The sequence below is a fragment of the Elgaria multicarinata genome, chromosome 21, assembly GCF_023053635.1.
Source record: "Elgaria multicarinata webbii isolate HBS135686 ecotype San Diego chromosome 21, rElgMul1.1.pri, whole genome shotgun sequence".
NCBI classification, from domain to species: Eukaryota; Metazoa; Chordata; class Lepidosauria; order Squamata; family Anguidae; genus Elgaria; species Elgaria multicarinata.
This window is the reverse complement of record NC_086191.1, coordinates 15,585,265-15,607,028: the sequence shown is the minus strand read 5'-3', so window position 1 is coordinate 15,607,028 and position 21,764 is coordinate 15,585,265. Positions and strand designations below refer to the sequence as shown.

General features: G+C 52.8%; 1 protein-coding gene across 1 annotated transcript; it reads right to left on the bottom strand.

The window, feature by feature from the left end:
* Positions 1-1,378: 1,378 nt before the first annotated feature.
* On the bottom strand, positions 1,379-21,053 carry LOC134412392 (uncharacterized). The gene is made up of 10 exons (XM_063146298.1): positions 20,754-21,053; positions 18,530-19,380; positions 17,128-17,248; positions 13,986-14,507; positions 6,721-6,805; positions 5,869-6,082; positions 4,711-4,915; positions 4,444-4,545; positions 4,026-4,097; positions 1,379-2,825 (listed from the first exon to the last, which is right to left on the bottom strand). Exons 1-10 carry the CDS (start codon positions 21,051-21,053, stop codon positions 2,598-2,600), a joined length of 2,700 nt encoding a protein of 899 aa, XP_063002368.1. The 3' UTR covers positions 1,379-2,597.
* Between the last annotated feature and the right edge of the window lie 711 nt (positions 21,054-21,764).

Here is a 21,764-nt window from a genome sequence, read left to right as displayed (position 1 = left end):
CTGCAGCACAGCAATAAGCGGGAGTCTTGCCTCTCTGGTCTGCTTGAGCCCCGACACCTATTGTTTAGAAAAGCAAGGAGTTCCCCCCCCCAATCCCTAGAGGGACCACACACACACACACCCTGCGGCACTGCTCAGCTTTTCCAAAAAAACAAAGAGGTGGTTCAAATTGATTGAAAAATGTGGGGTAAAATCCAACGTAAAGTCTTACTGAGAGTAGAACCATTGAAATGAATGGGGCTTCACTCCTACGTAGACCCATGGAAATGAATGGGACTTAAGTTAGTCACGAATGACTTAAGTCCCATTGATTGCAGCTGGTCTACTCTTAAAGAGGACTTAATGTTGGGTTTTCCCGCCCCTTCCTCCTCGTGGCCCGGTCCTGGATCCGCCTCTCCCTCCGCCTGCTCCCCCGGAGGCGCGCTGTGGATCCCCAACCACATTCTCTGGTGGCTGTTCTTTCCTCCCACTCTGCTGCTTACCTTGTTGGAAGAACAAAATGGTCTCCCTGGAAACCGGGCTCCTGAAAAGGCATCGCTGCTTGGGATGCAGGGCGCTCAGTGAAGGAGCGGAGGCTGTTCAAGCTGCCACGGGCGTCCAGAGGCGACTGGAGACAATCCCAGCTCTTCCCCCAAATTGGCCTCTCCTGGGCAGCGGGGGTTGGAGAAGCCCCCCTGCCCCATGGAGGGATGGCTGCTTAGAGGGGCTGATTTGCGCCCACCTCCGAAACCTTGCAAGGGAGTGAAGAAAGATGCTCAACGAAAAGGAGCCAGCCTGTGCCCTGGTCCCTACTCAAATTCTCCGGCAGGGAGAAAAAAATCCTTAAATCAAGGGTGGGCAACTTGTGGCCCTCCAGATGTTTTGGCAGGAGGTGAGAGGGAGAACCAGGGGCCATTCCGCCAATCCTGCTGGAAGGCTTCCATTTCTCTCCCCTCCTCATCCCGTTTTCCTCGCGTGCCGCGGCTTTTTAGATGGTAAGCCTCGGACAGAGGCCATCTTGCGCTAGGAACACAATTATCCAGTGGGGATAGTTGAAGTCACCCATTATTACAACACTTCCTCGTTTTGAAGGCCTTCCTGCTCTGATTTTCCATCTCAAGGACACCCTGAGCATTCTGGCCTGGGGGACGACGGCACATTCCTAGCGCTAAATTAGTTTTGGCGCCCGGAGTTGTCACCCACAATGCTTTTTAGGTTTTCTAGACTGCTTGACGTGATGCCCTCCTTGATGTAAAGACCAACACCACCTTTCCCTGTGAGCTGATACCCAGAAAGGACCGTATTCCACAGGTTTCCGTAATGCCCACTATGTCCAGGTTCTCCCTGAAAAGCAGAGACTCCATCTAGCACTTGCATAAAAATACGGGTGAGGAAAAACCCAGGAGCAGATGGGATTTTATTGGAGAGCGTAAAATGTCAGCATACTACTAGTCGTGACTGGATTCCAGGCAAACAGAGACGCACACGTAAGAACATCAGAAGCGCCCTGATGCTGGATCAGACCCAGGGTCCACCTAGTCCAGCACTCTGTTCACACAGCGGCCCACCAGCCATCGGCCAGGGATGAACGAGCAGAACATGATGCAACAGCACCCTCCCGCCCATGTTCCGCAGCAACTGGGGCACACAGGCTTACTTCCTCGAATACTGGAGGCAGCACACACACAACCCTGCTGTGCCTATGGAGCAGCCCTGCACAAGTTGAAGCATTTGGGGCTTCAACTCTGAACATTTCTGCGCACTGGCCAGGCTGGCTGAAGTCCAAACTCCAGGAGGGCACCAAGTCGGAGAAGAGGCTGCTGGAAAACGGAGATTTCCAACACATGCCCACAGACACGTCTCCTGGTGCCTAGCGAACTCCGTCTCCAGAGTTTTATTTTTCATTGCTGTGTTTCTGAAGATTTTTAAAATTCTTATTTTTAACTGGGAAACAGCCGGCATGCTGCAAAGACTTGTGTGTGGGCGTTCACCCCACCCACCCACCTCGGCCTCAGTCTCTTGGGCAACTTGCATTCCTTTTGGCCTCACCCCTCGGCCTTCTGGGAAATGAGTGTTTCGTTAACGGCCGCGCCCACCATGGCAGCCATTTTGCAAATGGGCACCCCCCCACCACCACGTCCCAAACGGTAGTTCTTTCGTGGAAGCACCCAGGGCGCTAACGAAATGCCAAATATGCCCACCGGATCAGCAAAAAGAAGCAGGCGGAGGGAGAGGAATGACCCAGGGGTTGGTAGAGGGGTGACTTTAGTCGAACTGGGTTCTGGCGTCCGCTCTTCCATCTTCCCCTCATGGCAACACCTGCACCACGCGTGCTCTTTCCTGGCAGAAAGTGGGCCGTCAAGAAAACACTTCTAGTGTTCCCTCTGGCTGTGACGCGGGTCCCCAGCGTTTCTCAACATGTCCTGCAAAAACTGGAACCCAGTCCTGAACAGGGCACCGAGTGCACAACCTTTGCTGCTTCGGTAAACCCTAGGTCGCCGGATCTCACCAGGGCAGTGTTCTGCAGAGGGCTGGTCCTCCTGGTTAGTACAGCCTCCACCCAGGCTATGCCGATGTCGGCTCTTGGTTCTCCTCGCTGGGAGGGAGGGCCGGCGCGCTCAGCAGTGGGCCGGGACCAACGCTGCCTTATGTAGAGTCACCTGCACGGTATCAATGAGGTGCTGCAGGCCGATCAAGTAGCCGTCCTCATGGTTTCCGTGGGTCCAGGCCACGTCGTGGTGTAGGAGGCAGTTTGCAGGACTGGGTAGTGTCTTGCCAAAGTCAATCATCCAAACGCTGGCTTGTCCCTTCCGGTCGTGGAGGAAAAGCAGGGAGCTGCCGATCACCTGCACGCGAAAAGGGAGGGGAGGCGTTCAGAACCGTTACAGCGCGGAGGCTAGGAACAGAACGACGTTTTTGCCGTCCAAGCTGGTGCCCACGGACCTCTCCCTAAGCTCCCTGCTTCTCATTCGATTTTTAATATGTGTTTTTTAAAGATTTAAACTGGAAAGCAAAGCGGCGCTCTCGAAGGCCTCCTAATTTGGCTTCAAAAAAGTGGTTTGATACTTTGGAGCACAGACTCTCGATCCTCCCAGAGCGCAGGACACGGAGTAACGGGCGCAAGTGACAGGAAGCCAGATTCCAGCTGGACATCAGGAAAAACTTCCTGACTGTTAGAGCAGTACGACAATGGAACCCGTGACCTAGGGAGGTTGTGGGCTCTCCCACACTCGAGGCAGCTGGACAGCCATCTGTCAGGGATGCTTGAAGGTGGATTCCTGCGTTGAGCAGGGGGTTGGACTCGATGGCCTTGTAGGCCCCTTCCAACTCTGCTATTCTATGATTCTATGTAGGTTCTCGGGTGCGTTGCTTTTCTTTGAGTCTCACCAGCTACATTCTGGGAAACGAGTGACTAGTGCCCGGCCACGTCCACCATGGCAGCCATTTTATGAGAGCACCCAGGACACACTTAAAATTCAGAAGGTGCCCACTGGCCCAATAAAAGTGAGGCCTTCTGCCTTTGGAAAAGACCAGCCTGTCAGAGAGGCCGTGTTCCACCCAGTCGCCAGCTTCCTATCTCTAAAATCAAAACGTCGTACATTTTTAAAATTCCAAATGGTTGAAAACTGAATTTGGAGGGAGGCTTTTGAAAAAACAAAACAAAAACCAACCTCAGTATTTTGCTCTATGTGTTGTGTGTCGGTGGGGCAGGGGAGGCAATTAAACTCAAATAAAGATGGCGCTGAAGGGCTGGACTTCATTTGCAGCGTGGCAGCCTCCCAGTTAAATAATAATTATAATTTTAAAAGCTTTCATAGAACGAAAACCAGGAGCAGCACATTTGGAAACCTAACGGAAAAGGCAATTTCCTGTATCTTGCTTTTAACAGCCGGAAATGGAGGTGGCTAAGAGGTGTTGTGTGTTTTTTAATAGCTACATCTATGGGGCGAAATTGCTAGATCCTGCAGCCCTGAGCTCCAACGCGTCCCTCTCCAGACCCTCCACGTGCCTCTGCCCCATAGAAAAGGCACCTCCACAAGTCTCACCTCGTGGGTCTTGAAGAAGGTGGATTCCTCAAGGGCTTTGTGCATGCTCTTCAGGCGCGCCAGGTACGTGCTCTGCAAGGCCAGAGGAAGGGTTGAGGCAGTGGGAGTTTGCCACCGTCACCTCCATAAAGCCCCAAACATCCGTATCTCCCTACACCTCTGCCCCACGCTCAATCAAGCCCTGGCTCAAGCAGGGAGGCTGGTAGGAAAATCATCCCCTGCTAAGCCTACAAATTCTGCTCATTCCGAATTTGGCCAGAAGTCTAAACGACCTCTCCAAGGTGCTGAACTCATTTGGAGGACGCTCTGATCCTTGGAGAGCAACTTTAGAGTCCTGACCGCAACCCAGAGCGGATTCACTGCCCCACGGACACCGGAGCCTCCCGCTTCCTCTCTCTTACTCACTCCAAGGCCTCACCAGAACATCCAGGCGGCTTTTGGTGAACGTCAGGAAAATGTCCACAATTTCCTCCTGGCCCCGGATTTGCTTAAAATCCTTCTGAACGGCTCCTCCTTCGATCTGCAGAGACAGTTTTGGGGAGGCTCAGAGGGAGGGAGGGAGGGAGGGGAGGGCCAGCTGGACCCTGTGGGAGAAGCACCACCAGGTGCCAACGCCTGACCCCCCTGTCCAGGGGATGAATCAGTTCCCTCCTCCTTTTCCTCCTCCTCCTCCTCCTCCGCTCACCGTGATGCCCTCGATGCGGAACCCGAGGGAGGCGCTGGAACTGATCCCCTCCCGCCACTGCATATACCGAGCTTTGGTGACGGCGCCCTGGCAGTGCTCCAAGGCGGTGGGAGCCTGGGGGTCGATCTTCACCATCTTCTGGTACAGGTCCCGGCGTGCCGTTGCCCGTTGCTGAGCCTGGCACAGTTCATCCTCCAGGTACGTCCTGGGCGGAAGCAGGGGACACAAGAGGAGAAAGACCTGTTACAGTTAGGGTTGCCATACGTCCTGGAAAACCGGGAATGTCCCGGTTTCCAAGCGTTTCCAAAATGTCCCGGCCAGTCAGTCAAGAATCCCGGATTCCTGTTCCAGCCGGCCGGAGAAATTCCAGCCTCCGAAATGGTGCCTTTTGCCTGCTCAGTGGAGTGTAAGCCTCCGTACTGAAGCTTCCTCTAGCTTTTGAGAACTAGCGGAGAAATGTAATTTAGTCTCATTTTTTTCTGTTTGTTTGCTTAAACTGTTCTTTGCCTATTATTTATTTGCAGGTGCTTAAGTGCTTTAGGCTGCAATCCTGTGCGTACTTACCTGGGAATAAGCCCTATTTAACTTAATAGGATTTGTTTCTGAGTAGACACACATAGGATTGCAGGGTTAGATAACCAAAGCTTAAATAGCTTTCTTTCTTTCCGTAGACCTTTACATATTGTTGTTTTTTAAAAATCTTAGCCCCCACCCACCCCAAAAAATTGCCCCGGTTTTGTGGATTCAGAATATGGCAACCCTAGTTACAGTCATGACAAAGGGTGGGACAGGCAGGCTCAGAGAAGGTCTGCAGCTCAGCAGTGGAGGCTGAATAATAATAATAATAATAATAATAATAATAATAATAATAATAATAATAATAATAATAATAATAATATTCTTACCCACCTCTCCATTTTGATCGAGGCAGAGAACAATAAATGTTAAAATACATAATACTCAATTAAAACATAATACACATTGTTAAAAACAACCTAAAAAACTTCCTAAAAACATTTTAAAAACATCATTTTGCATGCAACATATCCCTGGCTCTCCAGGTAGGAAGAGGGAAAATTCTTTGACCAGCCGCAACCTCCGACCTCAAGCTCTGCTCATTGGGAGACGCAGCCCCTTCCCCCGCCCCGCTCCTCTGACCTGGTGCCCATCTTGCAGTCCATGATGCTGGGCGTGTCGAGGCCACGCAGCAGGTCGTCCATCTGGATGTAGCATTCGCCGCCCACGTCCACCACCCCGTGGTAGGTGGGCACGAAGGGACGCAGGACGTCCGACATCAGCTGGGACAGGCAGGCGTCTTCCACCGCGCTGAACCTCTTCAGGATCTGGCCCCCTTCACTGGGCTTGAAGTTGCCTGGAAGGAGGGAAGCAGGGAGGGGGGAGAGAAGTGAGACCCAGAGAAAATGAGAGGTGCTCAAGCATGCAGGGCGTGCGCCGAGGGTCGGTGTGGATGGGCCCCTGCCAATGGCCCACACCCCAGGAGGGGCCCCTGGATAAGAGTCCCTGGAGCTGTTTCTCCTCTTCCTCGTTGCAGCCTGCTTGTCCTGGTGAGTCGGAAGAGCGGGAGACGCCCCGGCCCACTTGCTCCCTGGCTCTCGGCCTGCTCAGAAAGCAGTCAGGAGCCATGATGAGGAAGAGGAGGAGAAGCTGAAGACCATGGCGAGTCAGAGTGAAGAGCCGACGGAAAGTGCGTTTGCGCACGGCCCCTCCAACACCTGGATTCGTTCGGCTCTGCTTGCAAGCCAGGCCTTGCAACACGGACGCCCTGCTCCTTAATCCCAGGGCTGAGCGAAATGCACTCTGCACATTCTCAGAGGTAAGCCTCTGAACACTTCACATGCCGGATCTGGAGTGGCATGCCAGAGGCTCGGACGAGGCCCAACTTTCTGCTATGCCAAGGTGCCGCAGAGGTCCCCGCTTCCTCTGAAAATCCTGCCTCTGCCCTTCCAGGGTCCCGGCCCCCTTCTTCCCTCCCGTGTTCGGGGCTCGTACCTTCATGGCCGGCCAGCTGCACCCAGGAGCTACGTCTCCGCAGGGACCAGTGCACCATCGTGAAGAAAGTCTTCCAGGACTTGGTCTAGGAGGAAACCAAGACAAGAGGCGTTGTGAGTTGAAGGCTGGAGGAATCCGGAGATCTGTGCGATCCACATTCCCACGAGGGCGCAATCGACTAGCCAGACCATCTCACGTCTCTAGCACATGAGAATCGTGGCTCTCGCTTCCTCCGGCTGAGCCACCGGCAATCGGTGAGAGTTGGGTTTCTCCACCCAGCCCTGCTACGCAAAGCCGGCATATTTGCTTTAAAAAACATCACTAGTGAACAGATTCAATGTAACAGCCTTTGTGTTGATGGAGTGAAGGCCGCAAGCACAGCTATGCAGCTGTCCACTGTGTCGGCACTGTCTGAGTGTAGCCAGGCATGGACAGCCCAGCCACAACGCTCCTCTGTAGCCCCGTAAGGGAGGGGTCTGTCCACTGCATTCCCAGAGAGGGGGCTGCCCCACAGCAAGGTGCAAGGGGCAGGCATATAACTCCGTCCCTCGGCTTCCTAATCTCCCCGGTCTTCAACCTGCAAGGACTGCAAAGCCGTGTGCCGCTTAGGGAAGCGTGCCCCAAGTGGCAGAAGATGTCACTGCAGGCTTGAACCGCGTGGGCACATTTAAACGAATTAAAATTAATTAACACAGTTCAAAAACGAAACAGCCTCACAGCGCACCCCCCTAGGGCCCCCTTGGTATGGATGCCAAGTTTCAGTTATCTGTTCTTCACAAACTTGGCGTTAGGGCATGGACAGATGGACCAGCGCACACCTCCTTTCATTATTATAATAGGGTTAAGTTTTTTTGCATGCATACCAAGGGGACCAAACCATATAAAAAGTCCCTTGTGTTGTTCCGAAGGGCTCAGGGTTGGCTCCAGATATGGGGGAGAGGTGCCTGGGTAAAGGTGTCCACCGGCTTTCTTCCTTCTCTCTTTTTTGTACATCAACAGACAAGGACATACAGAAGGAAGAGCCGGAGGGGGGCGCGAGCCTCTGGGAGTCCACAGTGGGGGCCCTGCCGAGGTGAGGGACTCTGGCAGGTGCCCAACCAAGCCGACCTCCAAACGCCAGACTTGTTCAGCATTGCTTGTGGGGGGGGGAGAGTCAGAGAACAGGTTTTTCTTGGGCCCAGGTTAAAGACGTTGTGCTGGGCAACACACAAACCCTCTCTTTTCTCCCCTCGGTTCACTGAGCAGCGCCAAGGAAGCCCCGCGTCGAAAGAAGCCAGAGGGTGTGTGTCGAAAGCGGAAGGAAACGCCTGGCCAAGCCGGGGCAGAACGCCCTCCTGCGCTTAGCGACTGGGGGGAAGACCTGCCGTGCAAGAAAGGGCTTCTCCGACGTGTCTGCGGCACGGTGTGCACAAAGGCGCCGACCATGCAGGCAGGGCCTGTGCAGCCGCCTCAGCAGAACGCGCACGAGCGACGGCCCTATGTTTGCACGCAGGTGATGGCAAGCGCTGCAGGAACAGCGTTAGGGCTTCCGCAAGAGCTCACAGGAGCCCCCTCGGCCTGTGCAGAGCAAACCAGTGGGGCTGGCGTCAGACGCACAACATCCTGCCGCATTTCCCCTCTGACGGCAGGGCAGTGCACAAGCGAGCGCACGCTTCTGCTCGCGGCTGAGCTGGGCCCTTGTGCCTGCTCCTCAGTCATCCATCTGCCGGGTGCCTGTCTTATGCACAACGCCAAACCAGCGTTAGGAAGGGACAGCATCTATGTAACCCCATACTGGCCCCACAGAGGCCCTGATCCTTCCTCCCTCCTAACACACACGCACACAACATCTCGGCAGAAATCTCTGGACATGCAAGCCAGGCAGGGCTCGCCAATGCTTCAGAGGCACATGGGCTGCCATTTTACAATCCTGTCCTTCCTCCACTCTCGGAGCACAGAATCACAAGATTTCCCCCCATTCTGAGGCTCCGCTTTCTGGCCCGGCCCTGTAAGTAGGAGCATTTGGCCGCTTTGCAGAGGCACCGACTGACCGCTGACCTGCAGTAGCGTTTCACACAACTTATGCTCATTCCAGGCTTTCTTTTCACTTTAAATAGACTGGCCAAAAGGGAACAGGAGATGTTGGAATTACGTTGGGGGCATTTCAATTCAAGGACTCCAAGTGTTGGATTTGGGGGACAGACTTGGTGTTAAGTCTGCTCTTAGTGTGTGGGGGGGGATGGACTCTTCCAGAATGCCAGCTGTGCTCCCACATGTCCAAAGCAAGACGTGTCATTGACAGCCCACCACAGGCCTTTGCAAAAAGCTGCAAGAGGAAAGCAAGAGAGTTTGCAGCCAGGCACCGGCTACCACCACCAACGGCTCTGGTGTTTATTTTGCATACATTTAAGTTGCAATTGAATTGCGGTGGACTTACGTTTTGCATTTCTTTGACATTTTAACCCCTGCTGTTTACATTCCCACCCACCTCAATGGCAAAGCGGTGCAGTTTTAAGTGCTGGAATTACCCACACCCTCGTAAGAACATCAGAAGAGCCCTGATGCTGGATCAGTTGAGGGTCCATTGTGTTCACACAGTGGCCAACCAGGAAACCCACAACCAGGACATAAGTGCAACGCCCATGTTCCCCAGCAACTGGTGCACATAGGCACTCTGCCTCTGGTACTAGAAGTAACACAAAATCATAGAATAGTAGAGTTGGAAAGGGCCTACAAGGCCATGGAGTCCAACCCCCTGCTCAAGGCAGGAACCCACCCTAAGGCATCCCTGACAGATGGTTGTCCAGCTGCCTCTTGAAGGCCTCGAGTGTGGGAGAGGCCACAACCTCCCTAGGTAACTGGTTCCATTGTCGCACTGCTCTAACAGTCAGGAAGTTTTTCCTGATGTCCAGCCGGAATCTGGCTTCCTGTAACTTGAGCCCGTTATTCCGTGTCCTGCACTCTGGGAGGATCGAGAAGAGATCCTGGCCCTCCTCTGTGTGACAACCTTTCAAGTATTTGAAGAGTGCTCTCATGTCTCCCCTCCATCTTCTCTTCTCCAGGCTAAACAGGCCCAGTTCTTTCAGTCTCTCTTCACAGGGCTTTGTTTCCAGACCCCTGATCATCCTGGTTGCCCTCCTCTGAACATGCTCCAGCTTGTCTGCGTCCTTCTTGAAGTGTGGAGCACAGAACTAGATGCAATACTCTAGATGAGACCTAACCAGGGCCGAATAGAGCGGAACCAGTACCTCACACGATTTGGAAGCGATACTTCTATTAATGCAACCCAAAATAGCATTTGCCTTTCTTGGTGATAGATAAATAAATAAATAAATAAATAAAATAATTGTAGCCATATCGCACTGTTGGCAGCTTGTGATCTACAACAATTCCAAGATCCTTCTCGTTTGTAGTATTGCTGAGCCAAGTATCCCCCATCTTGTAACTGCATTTGGTTTCTTTTTCGTAGATGTAGAACTTGGCGTTTATCCCTATTTCTACATATAGGCAGCAGGTCTAGTAGCCACTGACAGCCCTTCTCTTTCTTTTCTATTATTTAAACAAACTAAAACGGATGAAAAACTCCTTCATAAAACAAAGCCGACCTAAGCAAACCCTCCAAAGCAAACATAATCGCAGTTGTGTTTACACAACATAATTCCTTTGATCTCTTTGGTGCTGACTTTTGACTTGCAGAAAGTTCAGCTTGTAAAACACATTGAACTGTAACCGGAAGACCTTTTTCAGCCACCTCTCTAATTAGAAATGCAAACGGGGCTTGCAAAGGTGTGCGTTGCTGTTTAAATTGCTGGCATGAACGGGGGAACCTCATTCAAGGAAAGACTTGTTTCCTCATTCGCTGACTTCCTCGAGGCTTAATTTATCATGAACGACAGCAAAACCGGAAAGCTAATCTGTCAGTCTGCAGAGCCAGACGGAATCGTCAAAATGTCCTAGATAAGCAGAAGTTTGATTTGGTCCTTCGCTGCCCCTCTACACCCGTGGATCAAGGAACGACACCTGCTTTTCAAAGGTCAAAGTCCTTCTCACAGAGCCAGGCAGATGCCTCTTATGTGTGGATCCAATGTATACCCTTTCCCCATATAGTCCTGCCTACAGAGCATAAAACTCCATGCATCTGGTCACCACACCTAAAAAATGGAGCTGGGAAAAGTGCAGAAAAGAGCAACTAAAACGATTAAGGGCCTGGAGCATCTCCCCTACGAGGGAAGGTTACAACAGCTGGGATGGTTTAGCTTGGAGAAGAGGAGGCTAAGGGGAGTCATGATAGAGGTGTACAAAATTATGCATGGTCTGGAGAATGAGGATAGGGAGACATTTTTCTCACTCTCTCAAAATACGAGAACCCGGGGTCATCCCATGAAACTGATTGGTGGGAGATCCAGGACAAATCATAGAATAGCAGAGTTGGAAGGGGCCTACAAGGCCATGGAGTCCAACCCCCTGCTCAATGCAGGAATCCACCTCAAAGCATAAAAGGAAGGACTTCTTCACACAGTGCAGAGTTAAATTATGGAACTCACTACCACAAGATGTAGTGAAGGCCACCAATCTGGATGGCTTTAAAAGGGGTTGGATAATTTCCTGGAGGCAAAGGCTATCCATGGCTACCAGCCCTGATGGTTGTGTGCTGTCTCCAGTATTCGAGGCAAAATGCCGGTGTGCACCAGTTGCTGGGGAACATGGGTGAGAGGGTGCTGTTGCACCATGTCCTGCTCGTTCATCCCTGGCCGATGGCTGGTGGGCCACTGTGTGAACAGAGCGCTGGACTAGATGGACCCTTGGTCTGATCCAGCATCAGGGCTCTTCTGATGTTCTTATCCTGGTGAGGTTGTGGTCTCTCCCACACTAGAGGCCTTCAAGAGGTAGCTGGACAACCCTCTGTCAGGGATGCTTTGGGGTGGATTTCTGCATTGAGCAGGGGGTTGGACTCGATGGCCTTGTAGGCCCCTTCCAACTCTGCTATTCTATGATTCTATGATCTACTGGGTCTGCAAGCCACGAATGATTCAGCCTGCTGCAGCAGGCTAACCTGACTACCTCGCTGGAAGCCAGAAATGGTGCATGCTTGCCCATGCTTATTTCTGCAGCACAGAGGAGACTGCACTGCCTTCCCCAAATTCAGCCGACTGAGCTCGCTCTCTTTTAAAGCTTTAGACAAGTCATTTACCCTGTTTATGGCCTTTTTTTGCCTTGCTTTCAGGCTGTAAAAATCCCCCTTGCCAATTAAGCTTTGGCTTCTTACTCTGTTTATACTCAGATTTATTGTGGTTTAATTGGGTTTTGTTACTCTTGTTGCATTTCTTTTGCATGTGCTTTTACACGAGACACTTTGGGAGGTCTCTTCAGAGCCAAGGCGCGACGGTAGAAAGGATGTTATAAATAAACATAGAAGTCAACAAAGACCAGCAGGGAAAGTAGAAAATAGCAGAGGCCGTCGCTATGAACGGAGGCTTTCTTATGGTCAGGGGGTGAGGGAGCAGAAAATGCTTAAGGACCCCACAGAAGAGCTGGTTATTTGAAAAAGGAAGATGTGCAAAAGGCAGGAAGTTTTTGTGCTGATGTAGTTTTAGATCTGGTTACGGTAACTCCTTTTGCAAGAATGAGTTCAAACAGGGCTCAAGGGGAACCCTGGAACAGCATGCTGCTTTCTCTCATAAAGGCATTGTAAGCACCGCCTCTGAGCATGGGCAGAAAGACTCTCTCACTACTCCCAGCCCACACCCATGGGTTCATAGAATCGCAGAATAGTAGAGCTGGAAGGGGCCTCTAAGGCCATGGAGTCCAACCCCCTGCTCAATGCAGGGATCCACCCTAAAACATCAGAGGGAGGAGCCCGTTGCCTCTTTCATGCCAGGAGAGCGCGTTCAGGAGCCGGTCGGCTGGATGGAGAAATGGTTTAGCAGCTGCTAATAATGCCCCATTCTAGAATACTACGTGACATATACAGCTCAGGTCAAACCACAGGATATACAACAACGGTTCGCTGTGCAGAACCCCTCCCGGAACAGCAGTCCTGCATTCACGGCAGCAGGCAAGCCGCTGCCTGGCTGAGAAACTGCCTCTCGCGCAAAACAAGTCAACACAGGAGCAGGTCCTGGGCGCTGGGCTCCCTGGATGGTTCTGCTCACCGCCGAGTTCAGGCTAGGCAGGAACTCCTGAACAAAAAACCCAGCGGGCCTTTGGGGTGGGAGAGGGCTTCTGCTTACAGGCGTCCTCTCTTTAAAGGGTTGCGCCATCCAAGCCCGATCGAAAGGTAAAGGCCCCTGAGAAGGAGACCTTAAAGTTGGCCATCCGCAGTGAGCAGCACCTGAGCGGCACGCTGAGAAGCAGATTCACAGCTCACCTGGTGACCCTCTTCCCTACAATGGTGGCAAAGGGTGAGATTTCTTGTCTCTGTACAAATTACGGTGCTGCTGCTAATGACGGTGATGCTGACAATGGATGCTGATGATGCATGCTGACCGAGGCCACACCCCCTTGGGAGCCGGACATGTTGGGGTGGCCACGCCTCCTGAGGGCAGCCATATTGTCCTCCTTTTTGGTTTCCAAAATACGGTCACCTTAACAGTGATTATTTCTAAATTTCATTTAGATATATAAATTAGCATGCACGCACGCACGCATGCACACTTGCATATTAAGGATGTCAGAAGAGTCCTGCTACATCAGACCTAGCGTTCTGTGTACCCAGCGGATGGCCAGCTGCCCCAATGGGAAACCCACAGGCGAGACATGATGGACTGCAGCTCAGGGGTAGAGCACTTACCAGAATTCAGGGGGAACCCCAAACATTTGGGTCATTTTGAGGGATTTTGAGAGCACGCTCACAAAATGGCTGCCGTGGGGGTGGAGCGTTCCCATTCCTAAATTGGCTGCCACGGAGGGCGTGAGTAGCTCCAAAACATTCACTTCCCCAAAAGGCAGACCGAGGAGAGTGTAAGGGATTTGCCCAGGAACATGACAGGGGTGAAGGTCTGAGCTCCAAAACACGAACACCCCTCTTGGGAACCCCCAAGTGAAGGTGGTGCTGGAGGGGGGTGGGCTTTCTTTCGCAGGCACGGCAAAACGGGCCTCCTGCTTAAAAAAATAATAATTAAGGAAAACGTCAGGATGTGCACAGAGCCTCATGGCTATTACATTGTGTCAGCCGTGCTAAATGGACCCCAGGTCTGGGCTTCGTGCTCTCCATCCAGCGAGGGCCCCGATTCACTGGCCCTGCTGCCTTCAACCCCCACCCCACCCACTTCCACGCATCCTCCCACCTTCCGTAGCACCCGCCTCTTCTCCAGCGGACTCTTCTCCTCCGCATCGCTGAAGACCTCGTCTGAATCCTGCGATGACCCGGCCAGCGAGGAACAGGTGGACGAGCCGGAGATGGAGCGACCGACAGGGAGCCCCGGCCCCTGGGCTCTGCCGGCAGCGGCTGGGGCCCCCTGTGGTTTGCTGGACTCTGGATGGGCAGCCGTGCGGGGCGGCAAGTCCTGGGGTCCTTGCAGGCCATTGCTCGGGGAGACACCCGAGGGAGACGACACTGCCCTCCCCGCAGCTGGTCCCCTCGCTGACGCTTCGGACGCTTCCGAGGGCTCCAGTGCTGCTCCAGAGGACGCCCACCTCTCCGGTGCTGACTGCTCAACCCAAGCCACGAAGGAAGCAAGGACCCACCCTAGGCTGCTGTCAACTTCCAGGCCTACAGGAATGCTCAAACCCTTTTGGAGAGGTCTCCTCGCCTCAGGTCGGGGAAGGTAATAGTGAAGGGAGACGGGCAATGCTTCATCCAGAGTTTTCTGTAAATAAATACAAAGAGAGAGGGAGGGAGGGAGGGAGGGAGGGAGGGAAGGGGGTTAAGAACATCACTCCATAAAAAGAAGAGAGGAGGGCCAGGATCTCTTCTCGATCCTCCCAGAGTGCAAGGCATGGAATAACGGGCTCAAGTTAAAGGAAGCCAGATTCCGGCTGGACATCAGGAAAAACTCCCTGACTGTTAGAGCAGTACGATAATGGAACTAGTTACCTAGGGAGGTTGTGGGCTCTCCCACACTGGAGGCCTTCAAGAGGCAGCTGGACATCCGTCTGTCAGGGATGCTTTAGGGTGGATTCCTGCCTTGAGCAGGGGGTTGGACTCGATGGCCTTGTAGGCCCCTTCCAACTCTGCTATTCTATGATTCTATGATTCTATAAGAGCCCCACTGGATCAGGTATGCCGATGTGGGGGGAGGGGGAAATGCACCAATAAGCGTGGATGCTAAAAAGAGAGATCAACCCTGGTGCTTGATAAATGTGTTAAAAACTATTTTATTCTTTAAATCCAAAAATGCTCATTTTTGGATTTAAAGAATAAAATAGTTTTTAACACATTTATCAAGCACCAGGGTTGATCTCTCTTTTTAGCATCCGCACTACTGGATCAGACCAAGAGTCCATCTATATGGGTTGCTATTTTGTTTTGGTTTTATACGCTCTTTTAATTAATTTTATGTATTTGATTTATATTGTACTAATATACTAGTACAACATTGTTTCCCGCCTCGATCCAAAGGGAGAGGCGAGTAAGAAATTTATTATTATTATTATTCCAGTATTCTGTTCACATGGTGTCCAACCAGCGTTTGAGAGAAAACCCACAAGGACAGGAGTGCAACAGCACCCTCCCACCCATGTTCCCCAGCAACTGGTGCACATAGGCCTCGGATACCAGAGGTAGCACATCGCCATCAGGGCTAGTAGCCCTTGATCGTCTTCTCCTCCAGGATTTTATTCAACCCCCTTGTAAAGCCATCCAAGGTGGTGCCCATCACGCCGTCTTGTGGTAGTGAATTCCATGTGCTGTGTGAAGAAGTCCTCTCTTTGGTCTGTCCTGAATCTCCCACCAATCATGGGATGGAGCCATTGGGTTCTAGCATTCCGAGAGACGGAGAAACATGTCTCCCTGTCCACATTCTCCAGACCATGCATCATTTTGTCCACCTCTGTCATGTCTCCCCTCAGCCTCCTCTTCTCCGAGCCAAACTATCCCAGTTGATGTAACCTTCCCTCATAGGGGAGATGCTCCAGCCCCTTCATCATTTGAGTTGCCCATTTTCCAGCTCTATAATATCCTTTTTTAGGTGTGGTGACCAGAACTGTACACAGTATTCTAATTGTGGCCACACCATAGATTTGAAAAAGGGCGCTATGATATTGACCTTTTTATTCAATTTCATTCCGAATTATGCCTAACATGGAAATTGCTGTTTTTATGGAACCGGCAGCTACGCACTGGGCGTGTTATTCCAGAACAGCCTTCCTGGAGCTACTGCCCTCAAAGTCTCTTGGAATAGAGCTCCTATCATCTCCAAACAACATGGCCATTGGCCAAGAGGGGTGATATATTATTGGGTTCGTTGTGTATTTTGCCTCACCCACCGCTGGAACCCGGCCCTTGACAGCTTTCCCGAGATGGAATTTCGCTCCTGGGTTGGAAGCGTTTCCCCACCCGGGATCTAGAAGGCTACACATTCCCTGGGGGACCAAGCTGGATGGGACGGTCCAAGTATCCGACTCAGTCTAAGAGTTCTGGGATGCTGCAGCCCTAGACATGGCTCAGCTGCTGCCATCAAAGGAAATTCTTCCTGCGATAAAATCATCAACAAAAGGGCCGTTTTTGCCAAAGCACTTAAGATTGTATACTCATGTGCAGAGTGGCTTTTTGATACACATGGGTTTGCACGGGGACGGTGGGGGGGGGGATACAACCCAAAATTCTCTCATGATGATTCCCCCCAAGGGGGTTCCTTCTTTTGATCTGTCAGCCCCCTTTTCTCAACCTCCCTGCCCCCCCCGCCCCCCCCAAAACGAAAGTCCGGACTGCTTCTGCCACTGACACTAACTGGGCTTGTATTGAGAGGCAAAGACACTCTGCACACGCTCAGAGATGCTCTTGTCATGCTGCAGGGACATCCAGGCATGGAGAGAGAAAGAGGTCCTGGCACTGGCCAAACCAGCAAATCGCGGTCCTGCAAGGGAAGCCAGACGCGCCCCGCAACCAGCCCATCGCAGAGAACGCAAAGCCCCGGAATCTCACCTTTTCCAGGTCTGTATTTGTAAATGCAGGTGCATGGGATTTTTGGGGGGGGGGGGTTAGATCATTTGAGAACCAGGCATGGGGGGCGGCGTGCAACGTCACCCAGTGAGTAAGAGCTGCATGGGTGAGAGGTAGAGACCCCCACCCCCACCCCCGGTTAATGGAACCCAGCAACCAACAGACGGACTCCCCACCCACGTCTTTCCTGCGTCCCCTCCCCAACAAAAGACCCCAGCGTGAGCCTCCTCCCTGCTCTAACCGCTAGGCCTCACTCCCCTCCCCTCCCCGCCCTCTCTCTGCGGCTTCCCTCCAGCCCCACCCGCACCCCCTCCCCAAATCCTCACCTGAAGAACAGGGGCTGAGCTACGGGGGTCCCGGCCGTGCGCCCCCCATCCTGGCCCCGCGTTTCTGGCTTGCAGAGCACGGAAAGGCGTGGAAACCGCGGGGGAGGAACAGCTGCCGCCCCTCCCGGGTGGGGGGGGGGAGAAGGAGGGGAGCCTTGTCTTGTGCTGCCCCCTGCCGGCCGCTGGCGAGACTGCGCCCCCCCCCCCCCGCAGAGGGAGCCAGGCGGCAGAGCGAAAGCGGACCTTGGCCATGTGCAGAGTGCCTCTCAGCTGGGATCGTCTTCTCTATCTTCGTCCCCTGTTTGGGGTTAAACAAGTCGGGGTTCCAGGGAAGGAAGTCTGCTTGTGGCAACTGACCCGGTGAGGAGGGCAATGGCATTCTGCCCATGCTCAGGGGCGCTCTCCACTGTTGAGCCCCAATGTTCCCCCCCCCAAAAAAAAAGTATCTAAAGATGCGCCTTTGCTCAAATGGGCAGAAAGTAGACAGAAGCCCAGGAGTAGGTGAGATAAAGGCTTGCGTGCTGTTTAGGGCGGGGGGGACTTTTTCGGGCCCGTGGGGCACATTGGGCCATTTGGAAAGAGGTCCTGGACACCGCCACAATGCGCTACAGAAAGTGTTGGTAGCGCTCCTCGTCTCTGGTTTTGGGGCTCCCCTCACCTCTGGATTCTGACTGTTCTCCCTCCCCCCCCCCCCCCCGTTAAGAGCATCAGACTTCGAGCGGGAAGACCCCTGGGTTCAAAACTCCATTCAAGCACCGGTTCCCCTTGTGCCAGTTGCTATCTTTCCGCCTAACCTACCTTGCAGGGGTGTTGTGAGGGTAGAGGGGGCAAAGAAACTCGCCAGGGCTCGTTACCTGACAGAGCGCCTCTCCCGGCATGAACCTACCCATATGCTATCCTCATCATTGAAGGGCCTCCTCCGAGTGCCTTCACTCCGAGGGAGGGTCAGACGGCGACGAGGAAAAGGGCCTTCTCTGTGGCGGCCCCCCAATTTCAGAACAATCTCCCCAGTGAGTCCCATCTGGTGCCAACACAGTTATCTTTTTGGGGCCAGGTTAAGATCGTCCTCCATTCTCAGGCATTTGGGCAGCATCTGACGAGGTTTTTAATTTCTGGGATTTCTTAGCGTTGTTAAAATTGTTTAAATATAGATATGTGCGTGTCTCTGTGTTGTCAGTTCACATGTTTGTATGTAAATGGCTTTAACCCAGTTTCTAGCCCTAACAGCCCTACTGGGACCTCCGGTGCTGTCTGGCGCTCCCTGGAGGAAGAGCAGGCTAAAATCCTGATAGAGAACCCAGGAGTATTCTGGGATGGGAGTTGCAGGGAACCTGAGATCCCAAATCCCTGTTGCTTCAGAACCAACACGCCATCCCATCTCCGTGCAGCGTTTTATTTGCACCCTCGGCCACAGCCCCTTTTCCTGCCTCGTCCCCGGCCCCTTGTGGGGCTGCTGCTTCTGGGGATCTCACAGAATATGAAGTTCATGAAAGGATGACTCCCCAGCATCCTCAGGGGGCTCGGAGACTCCTCCGCTGGGGCACTTGGTGGCGTCTCAGCTGGGAGGCTCCGAGACTCCTCAGCTGAGGTGCTTGGCGACGTCTCAGCTGGGGCGGCTGGTCTCTCCTCGGCTAGGGGCTTCGGGACGTCCTCGGACGGAGGGTTTGGGGCGTCCTCACCAGGGAGTGTCGGCTTGGTGGTCCGGAGAAGGCGCAGTTTGAGCAAAAGGTTTTCCAGCTCCTTCTCTACAAAGGCCCACAACGTGCTGGAATTCTGTTCGTCGGCCTGGCTGGGCAAAAGGGCCTCGATCTCCCCAAACAGGGAAGGGGCGACGTTCCCTTTGTTCATGACTTCATTCTCCAGTTGGGAAAAGCTGCCAATTCTGTTGCCTGAGACTTTATTGTCTAGTTGGGAAGGGCTCCCGACCTTCTCCTGTATGACGTTCTTTTCCATCCAAGATGGGCTCTGAGTCACCGTGCCGGAGACCTTCCTTACCAGGTGGGAGAAGCTCCCGACCTTCTCGCTTGCCGCTTTATTTTCCAGCCGGGAAGGGCTCCGAGTGCTCACACCTGAGACGTAGTTTTCCAGTTGGGAAGAGGGGGCGAGCCTTTCGCTCACGGCGTTATTTTCCAGCAGGGAATGGGTCCCGGTCCAGTTGCTTAGGACTTGATTTTCAGGCGAGTCTGGGATACCGACGTTTAGGCTTTTACTCTCTACTCGGAACAGCGTTTTGATCGATTCCCTCTGGTCGCCCTGCCCACAGGAGAAAAGAGGTCACGCGTGGGGCTTTTTCAGGCTAGGATCCCATCCCGTCCAGGGACCTCTGCCTCCCGTCTGCAAGTTGGGTGTGGCAGATTATTTCCCTAGATATCCTTGTTGCAACAGGATTCCTTCTCCTCCTTGCCTCTCCTTCCTTATTTCTCCATTTCCACAAAACTCTCACCCACTGACCAACCCATCCACCCTCTTCTTCATCTAACAGGCTGGACTCACACAGCACACTAGTGATTGAGGGTGGGTTGATGTTGAACTGTGGGTCAGCGTGTTATCCAAGCCCAGGACATTTTCCACAGGGTGGCTTCTTAACCACGCAGCGTGTCCTATTTTTCTCAAACAAGCCACCTTGGGACCCCATGGGTTGTTGCTGGGTGTGTTCTTCAGGGTGGTCAACAAGCCAACATGCAGAAAGTGTCTTGGTTTCGGGCAACACACTTACCCATGGTTCAAACAACCCACACCCAATCACCAAGCGTGGGTGAGCGTGTTGTGTGAACGCAATCTCTCTCTCTCTTGTCCTCCCCCTATTCTCTACAGCGGAGATGGGAAGCCTTCAAGCTTTGAGGATCTACTTGGCTCTTTTTTATTGTTAGAACCCTGAGTTCCACCACCAAATGGGGCCAGATGCAAAATAATGGCCCAGGCAAGCAGGCATGTGCAAAGTATTAAGGAACAGAGTGTCTCTGAGCACACGCTTAGGCCAGGGGGTTGTTTTTTTGTGATCCACCCCAGAACCAAGCTCACAGGTCCTTTCACACAAAAATCCACCCTGGTTTCCCCCCAAACGTCCTTCTTCAACAACCTGATTTGGAGCGGGACACGATCGCTTTTTAGTTGTTCCCATAGTTAAAACTCTTGGGAGCCAGAAACTGTTGCTGATGTACCAGAGATCTACAAATATAGAACCCGCCCTATTTTCTGCCCATTCTTGTTGTACAGCATCTTGTCTAGGGATGACGGAAGAGCAGCCTGGGCCGCGTTGGACATTCTGGGGGGACACACTCAGCAACGGCAGCCCCAAAACCTAAACCAGCACTGATTTTCAGCAGCAAACCACTAACAGAAGCCTAAAATAGCCAGATTTCCCTTCTTTTCAAGTGACCGTTGGCTTTTTCAGGCTTCCGTTGTGGTTGGCCACTGCAAATCGATGGCCAACTGGCGCTGTCCTTTCCGCTGCCACGAATTTTGGCAGTGCAGGAGGGTGCCGCAGAAGGACCCCCTGGAGCAGCCCGGGGCCTTCCACAATTTGGCAGGTGCCAGACTCTCGTTGCTGTGGTTCCTTCCGTGGGTTGCTCCCTCCCCTGGAGCAACGCATGTCCTTCCTGGGTCGCCCTCTTCCAGAGGCTTACCAATGTTGTCACGGCTGCGTGTTCCTCTTTACTGCTGATCCGTGGTAGATCCTTCTCTGCCCTTTGGCCCACGTCATAGGTAATGAAGAGGATGCACCAGGCGAGTCCGCAGCACCCACCCAGAATGATCATCAGGGGCACGCAGTAGCCCGACCATTGAAAAGAGTCAATGACCGGCTTGCGGCTGCGGACCTGTTGTTCGCAAGGCCTCCTTGCGCCGGCAACATGCCCGATTAAGAGGGGCACAACCAGGAGAGACCAGGCCAGGGCGGCAGGCAGGGAGACACTTTGGACAGCCATGGCCAATAGCCCAGGGAAGGCAGAAGGTGAAGTGGGTGGGTTGCCGTGGCTGTGCCTGGTGTTTCATGCAAGCCTCTGTCTCCTTTGAAGCCTTCTCCTCACGCCCACTCGACCTCACAGCTTTCTTCTATTGTGTCATCATTAAAGAGAGCACAAAGATACCTCTCTCTCCCACCCACCCCTTGGCCTGATCCAGCATGGCTCTTCTTCTTATGTACATACCAGTGGGATACCCACGAACACAGTTCACAGAAATGAAAGGTTTCACTAAACGTTGACTGGGTTACTTTTAACTCTAGGTGTCTCTTAATCCCTTCATGATTTGTTTGCCAGCTCTCGTGTGTTATTAGCATGTCATTGTGCTTTGGCCTGCACCGTGGTTATAAAGGTGCACATGTTATTTTGTTAAATTGTGATAAAATAAAAACCAAGAGGGCCAAAGAGCCTGATGGGCGTCAAAAGAAGTGTCCGTGGGGACCACATTGGAATCCCAAAGTTTAAACTGTGAGCCTCCCTCATGCAAAGGAAAGCAAAACCCTGGATGACACGTGCCCCTAGAGTTTGCACTGCTCAGATAATTGGGCTGCATAGAGCATAAAACCAGGCAGAATTCAGTTGCTTTTAAGGAGCTCCCAATCACCAGCTGCAACCTCGTGTTGTTCAAAGTCATAGAATCATAGAATCGTCGAGTTGGAAGGGGCCCACAAGGCC

Excerpts from the sequence above, each read along its gene's own strand:
- LOC134412392 (XM_063146298.1), bottom strand. The coding sequence starts at position 21,053 with ATGGCTGTCCAAAGTGTCTCCCTGCCTGCCGCCCTGGCCTGGTCTCTC. Across the intron at positions 17,249-18,529 it reads AAAAGGGGCTGTGGCCGAGG|GGGCGGCAGCTGTTCCTCCC; the intron begins GTGCAAATAAAA and ends CCCACCCGGGAG. Across the intron at positions 14,508-17,127 it reads GCTCAGCCCCTGTTCTTCAG|AAAACTCTGGATGAAGCATT; the intron begins GTGAGGATTTGG and ends ATTTATTTACAG.